Below are 11491 nucleotides of genomic sequence, written 5' to 3' on the forward strand. Positions count from 1 at the left end.
AATCTGAACAATAATTAAATTCCTAAGGTCTGAAAACTTTGCTAATGCGACTTTTTGTCCGCAGTTAAGACAGTACCACATGGTTGAAAAGCCCAAAGATGCCAGAGTGCTAAACTATAAATGGGTTTAAGTGCCAAGATACTAAAAAGTTATTTTTTTGTTGTTCTTTTATTAAGATTGGAAGAATCTAAAGCAGGATTATAAGTTTATTGAACAATTTTATCCTATTTAATTTTGTTTTATGTAGTTTATGTAATTTCTAAATTCTCAGTTAAGTAAAGAAAATTAAAACCGCAATAAATTGTAAAGGTCTGGCCCACGTTTCAAACCTGGAAACACCTCTTCAACACTTATTGCATAACGTTTTTATTATATCACATTGACCATTTTGGCAAACTAAAATCTGATACGAATTTGCAAATAAAGACAGTTCAGGGACATTTTTAAAACGACAGGTTTGACCCACTTTTTAACCGTGTTATGCGTAGGAGCCACATCAATGATGATTCACTAACTTTACTGTAGCTATCAAGTACAAATATTCGACATGGAGTGTTATTTTTTTAATGAAAAGAAAAAGTGAATAATACTGTAAATTTATTCTTTAAAAATTTTTTTCTACAGTAATAATACAGCATTTTGCGTACTTATTCTCTGTGCGTTATTTTGGAAAAACTTGGTCCAGTTCCTACCTACAATCAAGACACACCTTTTTTTACAAGGTCTTCGATACATTTAAATTCAGAACAATGAACAAATTAAAATATTGCGCTAATCCCAAAAATCCCATATGGCTGACATAATACGTTTATGTAACTTTGGATTTTGCAACATTTCTCCTTTCTTCGACTTAAGATGAGAACCCACGTAAACCAGTGTGATACCCAATATGAATACATTTTAGTATGCATTTATTCTTTGTTGGATCAGTGAACCTTTATTAAAGTATAATCAGATTGGAATTATATTTTATTGTATTGGAAAAAGTGTAAATTATTGTATTCGCTATGTTTGTTCATGTAAGTACTTATAAGTATATGTTTGAATGTTGAACAACATTTAATAAATTAATAATTTTTTGTTCATCAGTAGTTTGTTCATTAGAGTATTTATTCAATAGAAACCATACTTTAAAATTTGTAAATCATATGCAAGAAGTTAAGTTTTTCAGTTTAGCTGAAATCTGTACCAATTGACTAATATCTAAGACACTTTCTGGTTAGTCAATATCAGCAGCAAGAAGTTAGTTTCAAATCTACTTTTTTTCTACAAAGGTATTAAGAATTCAACTTTTACGCCACTGAATTATTAAAAATAGCGTTTTAAGACCCACTTTAGTAAGTAAATTACTTAAAATAGCAAAAATCTACTTCAAGAAATGTAATACGCCTTGTTGATAATGATGTCAGCAAAATAATCATTCACAATTTTGTTTATTTGTAACGCTTCGATATTTGTATTCTTAATTAAGTAAAGACTATTGTATTTCCAGTACTTGCAATAACGACACAAAACTATTTCAATATGACAAAAGGCAATTAGACTATTGTCCACTAATTTGTGTAGACAATTTAAGGATTCATCAAAAATCACGTTGACACCTTAATTTAATGGGGCACTGAAGCGAATTTCCGTATAGGAAAATAGATTTAGCCCTGGTTAAATAAACGCACAAAATCCATTGCCATCAGTGCATGTTCCTCAGTCTTAACTATTTAATTAGCAAATTATGTAAAACAATGTTAATAAAAAGCCAAGTACAGTGTTGAATGGTACTTTGCTATTGTTTCATACATTTTCGTTAATTGCTTTCCCTTGTCGATAGTAGCGAAAAAGTGATGTACTGAAAATAGTTTTAGATATTTAAATTAAGTTACATTACGAAATAATTACAGCATAATGGCTAAGTAATTATGTTTTTCTTAATATTTATTTATAAAAATACAGATATTAAAAGAATAGCAAATATGTATACCTGAAAACAAACTGATTTGGCCAAAACCAAAAAACAAACATTTTGTTGCCTTCGAAAACAAAGACCATAATTTTTTAACTTCCTCCATGCAATTAACAACTACTAAACAACTCATAAGTGATAATAACTGAATTATTCCTTGCACGGGAAAATGAACCTATTTTATGGACATTTTTTGCATTAAAATTAGTGGTTACGTGCCTTGTTTACTTTTTTCTTGGGGCCAACACAGTCGAGAAATATTAAGTAATTAAATTAAACCGTTCAGGTATTTTAAAGCTACTAATTGTTTTTTTTTTAATTACGCATGTTTTAGACCACATGGGCTGTGGTGGTTTGTACGTGCATTGTCTTCGTACAGGGCTATAATGACAATGGTAAATACATAGGAAATGACATAAATGAAGAAAGGCGTCTTCATAACAAACGAAGAAGACCTGGAGGAAGTCAAGGTAAAATAACAACCTCACTAATATTCAAGTACTTAAAACTATTTTCTTCGGTAGGTTCTAGCAGTCCTTGTAATTTTGGACAACCAAAGGGTGGATATGAGGGACGAACGTTTTTTGATCTACAGTTCTTCAACGTGCAGCACAGTTTTCAAACGAATATTAACTGTGGTGGAGGATACGGAGGAGGGAGTTACCCTCCACCTCCAGCAGTTGCTGTGCAACCAGCTCCTGTTATGGAAATTTATCCAGTACCCGAAGATGAGGGTGGACATAAACCTTTTGGAGGGCATAATAGACCTTTAGGTGGACACAGGCCTTTAGGAGGATTAGGTAAATAAAGCAAAAATATTAGTTTATTGAAGAAAATTTCAACATATTAACGTGCATATTTAGCCAAAATTTGAATTATTTACTTTTTCAAAACTGATTGATAGTAGTCATCACCTCTTGAAAAACTTGATTTTGTATCTGTTCCTTATCACAATCTGATCAGGGTGACCGAAATCTAAATGGAACATTGTTTCAGGATAGTCTACAGAGGACATAAAATGTAATGATATTTCATATTTCTTTCACAGCAAACTTTGGACCTTTTACACTTTATATGAAGAGATAGAAAAAAAGTTGAATAGCTAAATACGTTGATCGTAATTTTGTTATACCTTACCATTTCAATTTCCACAAAAATTCGTATAATCTTCCAGAATATGATACACCGGTTTTAAAGTTTCTTTCAAAATTTTTTTAGTTATTCGTAAATTTGTGAAAGTAAATAACAATAATAAAACTGTAGGTATGTTTTACAGGTGGAGGTGGAGGTCATCACAAGCCAGGAAATCATGGTAAGGACAGTTTCGTATACTAGAACAGAAATTCTCTCTAAATTGCTTTTTAGTATATTTTCATTCAAACTTTTTGTCATGTTTACTTGCAGGTGGTGGTGGTGGTGGATTATTTGGAGGCGGTGGACTATTTGGTGGCAATAAACCAAATAAGCCCATTTACGGTGGGTCCTTCGAATCTGGATCAGTACAGGGAGGAACATACCCATCGAACCCAGGTAAGATGTCAGAAAAACGTTAAAAACTTGTAATTGTTGAAACTTTTGTTCTTAAGCTATAAACATACACAGGTAGTCCTGGTGGTCCAGGTCAAGGAGCGTTCAGTAGCGCTATTGCAGGAGTGTTACCTTCACCTCAACAATTCGCAACAGGTTTATCTGACGGAATTCAAAGTTTTATAGGAACAATTCCGGCTATAGGTCAAAGTTTCCAATCTATTCTGCCGAGTTTTAGTGACTTTCAATTGCCTCAGTTACCTCAATTTAATCCTGGAGGTACTATTTTATCAATTTTGAAATAACTGTTCCCCAAAGAGCCATCATTGTATGTCACAACAATTCTAGATAATCTATACTTTGAGGGGCAGTTTTGTATCCATTTCTAACATCCATTTGTCTCACTTTTCTTCAAATGATCACAGACAAAGAGAAGTGAGACGTGGACACAAAATCACATTAAAACAAAACAAATTCACCTCAATCACCAGAGAAACTATTCTTACACAACTATACTTTTCTACCTCCTACTACATCAAGCTGATACAGGACCGGTTACGTTTGCTCCACTTTTTCAAGGCAATCCAATCAACAGACCACAAACAGTGGCTCCCACTTCAGCACCAGTGACCCAGCCTCCTTTGGTCACTACCACTGATCCGGATGATGTGATATACAGTGACGAACTTAAACCGGTCCATGAAGATTATGATCCTATCAATGAACCGTATGTTCAGAACAAATTGCCCCCGGGTTAGTTGTATACAATGATACATATTTACCATTTTTGGCTTAACTATTATTTTCTTGAACGTAAGTTGGCAAATACTTATGTTGCGCTTATTTTTTCAATATTTGGATCGAACCAGAGTGCAGAGGACGTATGCCACTGATATCCTGGTTGTCAGTCTCCTGATATGGTTAATTTTTGGTTGATGGTCACATTTTGTTAATTCACAGTTTTCTTTCTTAAAATACCAGCAAATTTGTCGTTAAATCGATCACTGAATTGAAATTACCAATTGATCTTTTTAAGAGAGGTTTTGTTGCCGTATGCTCTAAGTTTAAGTAACATATCTTTATATCAAATCAATCGCCTCAACAATGCATCTTCTAAGATTCTGAACAGTCTCTAATTGGGTTTTTTTAGTTATAATTGTATTAGAACTTGAGTGACACTATAATCAACACCCTGTATGTACTGGCCACAACCACTTTTGGTTAATTGTCTAGTATTTGGCAGAAATTTGGCCAACCTTTAGAGACATATTCAAATTTTACTTTGTTTTAGGCAATTTACCTCCTGGTCAATATTTAGCGATATCAAATCCACATTTGGGCAGCTACGTTCAAGACTTAAGTGCTTATAATCCTACTAATCTGTTTAACAAATGGCAAATGGGGGTCAAACTGGCTTTAGAGGAATTTGGGAACCATTTTTAAAGACTGCATGATTTACGTTAAGGTGTATAGGTTTTCGCTTAAACTAATGATCATTATTTAAATCTAAATTTGATTTTTTAGGTCGAAGCGGTCGTTATTACCAAAGAGGACAATATGGACGCAATACTCAAAGGTATGACGCCCCACAACCTAGAAACTCCTTCCGACCGGAAGGAAGAAATTTTAGATTTCCATCCTAAAAACCATCATTTAGCCAATAATACTCATTTAGGCTTAAAAAAATTTATTTGTAAACCGAAACCAACATTGTATATAGACTTTTTTAATTTTAATAACGTATGAAAATAAAAATAAAGTTTTCCATAACTTATCAAAGCTTTATAACACCAAATTCCAAAAGTTGGATCGAATTACCTCCTCGTAATATGGCACCCACTTCCATAAGGGTGCATGGTGTAGTGTTAAACTCAAATATACTGAAAAATACATTTTTGTATAGTAATACATTAACTGAGTCAAAAAGTTTAGAAAAATCCGTCAACATAATAAATCAAAGTTATTGTGAACTACTACTACTAATACTTTTAGTTAAAGATTTCGAGATGCTTTAGGAAAAGCATTAGCATGCCGCCAAGAAAAAATTAGAGAAATTTGAATTCCGTAATAAATAGAAAATGTGTTAAACAATTTCGCACTACTAACACGAAACTGTGATTTAAATTTGAATTTTGAATTATCAACAAAAAATGTTGACATCATTTAACTCTTCAACTTTGCTCTCAACTGAATTGTGTCGGGAAGTTTCCAGTTACGAACTGCAACTTAGGTAAAACCTTATTGCACGTTGACACAATCAAATCTGAATTAATTTGATCGCATTATAACAAAATTAAACACAAAAGTTCCAAGGAGAATAAAAATTCACTACAAAAGTAAATATTCAGTATTGACTTACTTAATACCAACCAGTCCTTTGTATTTGGGGTTGCTTAACAACTTGACAGGTTTCCTGGCCACGTTATTAAGAACTGGATCGTACACCACCGCCTTGTAATTCAGTTCATTAACTTCCAGTAACGTTAAATTATCCACTGGTAACGGTTTTTCATTATCTAAAACAACTGTAATGTATTATTTCTATTTTTTTTTTGTAATACTCACTTAACATACCCAGCAGTTTAATTTCTCTTACTGAACCACTTTGAAAGCAAGTCAACAGAGTTACATCCAAAGAGGCTGAAAGCGATCCTTCCAATTTTCTTGTAAGGAAATACACACCAGTTCGTCCAGTTAGTTTAATGTTGCAGGAAAACAAACTGTGCACGAATGTGCCGGTTAATAAGTTGTCAACAGATATTTCACAAATATTTTTGCCGTCAAAATATTCACGCCGCAAACAATTACATGAACTGATAGTATGTTCAGGAAATGTTGGAATATTGCTCACACTTTTAGGACTGAGCACTCTGGATGTCTGCACTTGCTGTACAAACAAATTGTAGTTATCCTGCAATCAAATAAATCACTAAAAAAGAACTAAAAACACTGAAAGTGGCCTACAAAATCTAATCCAATATGAAAATCAGTTTGAAAATAATCACAAATGGGGTGAGTGTACAAAAACGGCCACAAACTAGCCCACAACGCATCGTCTCGAAGAAGAAACTGAGAAATAACCGACTGTTCAGCGACTTTGCTTAACATTTCATGAGTCCAACCTGGTGCAAAAATTGCCATAGACAAGTTGCATTGCCGTATCAACTCTGCTGCCTACAAAATATTGTTTTTTTTTAAAGTTTATAAGCAAAAGATGTGCACAACAATACTTTATAAGTATTGAACTGTCCTCCACCAAACATATTCCGTCCAAAAACATCAACTCCAACAAATACATCAAACTTTCTTGCACCTGCCAGGGCTACGGTGTTTTGGAGTTTTTCTTCGTTCCAGCAGTAGTTGAGGAATATTCCATCGCAACTGTCAAAAAAGCACCTAAAAAACATCGAACTTGAATGATCATAATGGTTAAAGTAGTGTAATTCAGAGCTCAAAAAGATGTTGCAACCGTAAACAAATGATATGGTTCAGATTTGACATACAATGGTAAAGTGTAATTTTGTTCAGTGATTTCTTGACCTAAAAAAGTTACGATCATTCAAAAACTGAGAAAATGTCATTTTTGCCAAAAGTGCAATTTTGGCAATTTTTTTATTTGCTCCAAGAGGGTTCCAATGCACAGCAAAGGGCATATTTATACTAAAGGACCTTAAATTAGGTGAAATAAGTACAAAAACAGCACTTTTAAATTTTTAATTTTTCAAAAAAATCGAATAAATGGGGGGTATTAGGGGTCTTTTTTACTACTTTTTGAAATTCAATATCTCGGTAACGTGCAGAGCTAGAGAGGCCAGTTTTGGCTCATTTTGTAGTATTTTTTATCCCTTTTCTAATGGCGTTTTAACGAATTCTATAAGGGTTCAATAAAAAAGTTACAATCATTCAAAAACTGAGAAAATGTCATATTTGAAAAAAGTGCAATTTTGGAAATTTTTTTATTTGCTTCAGGAGGGTTCCAATGCACAGCAAAGGGCATATTTATACTAAAGGACCTTAAATTAGATGAAATAAGTACAAAAAAAGCACTTTTAAATTTTTAATTTTTCAAAAAAATCGAAAGAATGGGGGGGTATTAGGGGACTTTTTTTACTACTTTTTGAAATTCAATATCCCGATAACGTGCAGAGCTAGAGAGGCCAGTTTTGGCTCATTTTGTAGTATTTTTTATCCCTTTTCTAACGGCGTTTTAATGAAATCTATAAGAGTTCAAATAAAAAAGTTAGAATCATTCAAAAACTGAGAAAATGTCATTTTTGCAAAAAGTGCAATTTTGGCAATTTTTTTATTTGCTCCAGGAGGGTTCCAATGCACAGCAAAGGGCATATTTATACTAAAGGACCTTAAATTAGGTGAAATAAGTACAAAAAAAGCACTTTTAAATTTTTCATTTTTCAAAAAAATCGAAAGAATGGGGGGGTATTAGGGAACTTTTTTTACTACTTTTTGAAATTCAATATCTCGGTAACGTGCAGAGCTAGAGAGGCCAGTTTTGGCTCATTTTGTAGTATTTTTTATCCCTTTTCTAACGGCGTTTTAATTACATCTATAAGAGTTCAAATAAAAAAGTTACAATCATTCAAAAACTGCGAAAATGTCATTTTTGCAAAAAGTGCAATTTTGGCAATTTTTTTATTTGCTCCAGGAGGGTTCCAATGCACAGCAAAGGGCATATTTATACTAAAGGACCTTAAATTAGGTGAAATAAGTACAAAAAAAGCACTTTTAAATTTTTCATTTTTCAAAAAAATCGAAAGAATGGGGGGGTATTAGGGAACTTTTTTTACTACTTTTTGAAATTCAATATCTCGGTAACGTGCAGAGCTAGAGAGGCCAGTTTTGGCTCATTTTGTAGTATTTTTTATCCCTTTTCTAATGGCGTTTTAACGAAATCTATAAGGGTTCAAATAAAAAAGTTACAGTTATTCAAAAACTGCGAAAATGTCATTTTTGCAAAAAGTGCAATTTTGGCAATAATAATTCAAATTTAACCATTAATTTCAATAAGTAGTTTGTTTTAGTTTAGATCATTGTTTGCAATTAAATAGGCATTATAATATTTCTCAATGTGTTCATCTAAAATCGATGAGAAAAATATTAACAATCACATAATTTTAGAGGGCAGGAAATGAGGGCGGGAAGTAGAGGTGTGTAATATGATACTTTCTATAACCTTCAATGACGTTAGTAATGACAGCATTGCATATATGGTTGTACATAAAATGCCTTGTATATATTTTGTATAGTAACTGTAAAGAGAAATTTTTTTATTTAAAGTTCAGACATTATTTTGACCTCCCATTTATATTATTATTTTTAAAATACGTTAAGTGAGACATTGGCAGGTAATCAATTAGTTGAACATTGTTTTTACAGGGTTTTACCAAAGTTTAAAATAATGAAGCTCAAACATAAATCGAATCACATAATTAAAACAAAAATTCATACTTATTTTCCTGGTTTAGCTCATCCTGCCACTTCAAGTGACCATCTTTTGTGACACTATCGTACCAAATAACCACCGCTTCGCTGTCTTGTTGGTGCGTTTGTACTGTGACAAGTTCAACAAAATCCCTTAACAACTCTACATGTTCAATTTTGTTCTCGATATTCAGTAACCATCCGTCGAAACCGTAAATTTTCTGAATTTCCACGAGTTGATAGACAAATTCGCGCATTTGATCGCGGTTGTTGAAAATTTCATCTCTGCAGGTTTTTTCGCCCTCTTGACTTTCGGTTATTAAAGTGCCTAGAATTATTATTGAAGTATTGTAACTCGGCTGTATTACATCTATAAGAAGTTATACTGAGGTAAAAGTAAAAAAAAAATTGTCTTGTGCGCAAAAAATGCTTTAAAAGCTGTTTTTTGGCTAATCAGCCTGGCAATTTCTTATTATACCTACGCAAAGCATGATGGACTTTTATGCAAACACTGGTTTTTTTGTTGTTTATGTGGTCATACTTATAAAATTTAACACAAATTACATATTTATAGACAAGAAAAACGGATTATTATGACATAAACGCCACTTGAGATAAACTATAGACCTTACCTAAAACTTTCACTCCATTTTTATGTCCTGCATTTATCCAGGCTAAAGGTGGAATAGTTATAAAATAGTGGCTGAAATAGACAAAATAATCGATTTGAGCCCAATTGTAAAACGTATACCCGTCGGTGGCTAGTGTCTTGTCTTCCGAACCCTCAAATGGCACATACCTAAATACTTTCACAATAAATGTCCTGTCCTAAACTTGTATTCTGGACTATTACTTACGCATCTGCATGATATCCACCTCGATAATCGTGACAAACCAAAGTTTTCGGCGCTGTTCTAGCATCTAGACGGCTTTTAACTTGATGTTTATCTAGAGCTGAATGGCAATCGGATAATTCATTTTTAATCACAAATCCTGAACGTTTTTGCAAGGGCAAAACTCGGGAAACCCATTCAGGCGGTTTGGCAATAAATTCGCCTAAATCCGAATACTTGGTAATTGGATGAGTCTTAATAAAGCTGGGAATCATCTTTTCTTCTTCTCCTCGGTCGTCAAATACTACAGTGTTTTCAATGATTCCCTAAGTTGTAAAATCAGTAAAGTCACTAGTATTAATAGAAAAACAACGGAACTAGGTTGCTTACCCCTAACTCTGATACTGAATTATCTAGTTCCATTATCAATCTGTGGTTGTATGCACTTGGGATATTTCAGATAACAAAACGATGCATTTTTGTTTACTAGAATATCCTACATGTTAATCCAAGCAATAGAAATAAAATTGTTTGGTTGTTGTTTGAATAGGCCAAATTGGTTTTTACTTTTTAAAATTTATTGATTCTAAAACCAACAGAGACAAATTTATAAATAGTCTTAATATTTGTCCTGATATATACAGGGTAGCGTAATTAAACAATAGAAAAAGTCATTTTTCCATGAGATTTTTTCAAGAACTTGGACGCCTTAAAATACACTAGTTTTAATCCTCTGTTTGTGGTCTTATTGCACTGTCCTACTTAAGTGTAGTTCAGACTGTGACAACTTAGGTTAATCTCGGTTTAAAATATGTATGATTTTTTTTGTGTGTGTAATTCTTTGAGATTTTGTATTTTTTTTACTTTTTGGTCACTTATTATAGAATAGAAATGTAGAGCATTGATTGAGATGTTTTTCTGAATACTCTTCTTTAAGTTAATTTGCTTCTAACTCACTGTCAAAGTTGGCAATTTTTTTTGAGTGTGGCCATACATTTTTAAGGCATTTTCCATTACAATCTAGGTTAAAATAAGAGTTCCTGGTACAAAAATTATAATAATTTAAAAATAAATTTACTATAAACGTCAAAGAAATTTAGGGCAGGTATCTGTGGTTGCATAACTAATGGTTTCAATCTTTTGTGGTTACAGCAATTTGAGCTTTTGACAAACTTTGATACTGTTTTATAAAAACTTTGATACCTTTTTGAAAAAGGTAAGTATAGTAATAATAGCAACAGCTCAATTATTGTATAAATTTTATATCAAGGTCTACTTGAAGCTTTTAACATCATCTCTATAGTTTCTTCATGTGGCAAAAGAAACTGATAGATTTACATTTGGTATATTCTGAATAAAGAATAAATAAATTTACTTACCTTTTCATTTAAAATGCTGCAAAAATTAATAAATGCTGTAATTTATAAATGATGTAATATTTTTATGATCAAATATTACATCAATATATTTGCAATATTTTGATACTTTTAAACAAGTTGTGTATTTCTGTTAGGTTTCTAACTAAATGATATTAAATATGGTACTAAAATAAAATAAGTATTATCTTGGAATGTTAGGACTAATAACAATTTTAATTTAATAATAAAAGTAAAAACATAAACAATAACATAACCTAACCTAACATAATCAAGGTAATCAAATCTACATTCTACTTCTCTTCTCTTTAATTTTACCGAACGTTATAATCATAGAATTTCTTCGTGCAACTGTGGTA

General features: G+C 32.3%; 2 protein-coding genes across 7 annotated transcripts; one reads left to right on the forward strand and one right to left on the reverse strand.

The window, feature by feature from the left end:
• Positions 1-860: 860 nt before the first annotated feature.
• On the forward strand, positions 861-5170 carry LOC145740255 (uncharacterized). Of its 5 annotated transcripts, none has more exons than XM_081995687.1 (9): positions 861-1019; positions 2292-2427; positions 2482-2757; positions 3234-3269; positions 3362-3487; positions 3560-3763; positions 4025-4237; positions 4776-4949; positions 5009-5076. In XM_081995687.1, exons 1-8 carry the CDS (start codon positions 1008-1010, stop codon positions 4925-4927), a joined length of 1155 nt encoding a protein of 384 aa, XP_081851813.1. In that variant the 5' UTR covers positions 861-1007; the 3' UTR covers positions 4928-4949; positions 5009-5076. The 5 variants fall into 5 exon arrangements, with proteins under 5 accessions (XP_081851813.1, XP_081851815.1, XP_081851816.1 ...); XM_081995689.1 differs by having other exon boundaries at positions 4064-4237; XM_081995690.1 differs by lacking the exon at positions 3560-3763.
• On the reverse strand, positions 5155-11377 carry ENGase (cytosolic endo-beta-N-acetylglucosaminidase). 2 transcript variants are annotated; one of them, XM_081995684.1, is made up of 10 exons: positions 11136-11377; positions 10147-10242; positions 9781-10082; positions 9556-9722; positions 8951-9251; positions 6715-6880; positions 6449-6658; positions 6059-6395; positions 5844-6000; positions 5155-5364 (listed from the first exon to the last, which is right to left on the reverse strand). In XM_081995684.1, exons 2-10 carry the CDS (start codon positions 10177-10179, stop codon positions 5259-5261), a joined length of 1779 nt encoding a protein of 592 aa, XP_081851810.1. In that variant the 5' UTR covers positions 10180-10242; positions 11136-11377; the 3' UTR covers positions 5155-5258. The 2 variants fall into 2 exon arrangements, with proteins under 2 accessions (XP_081851810.1, XP_081851809.1); XM_081995683.1 differs by having other exon boundaries at positions 10147-10342; positions 11136-11376.
• Between the last annotated feature and the right edge of the window lie 114 nt (positions 11378-11491).

This window comes from Ips typographus, linkage group LG1 (assembly GCF_016097725.1).
Source record: "Ips typographus isolate SLU linkage group LG1, UJ_Ityp_2.0, whole genome shotgun sequence".
NCBI classification, from domain to species: domain Eukaryota; kingdom Metazoa; phylum Arthropoda; class Insecta; order Coleoptera; family Curculionidae; genus Ips; species Ips typographus.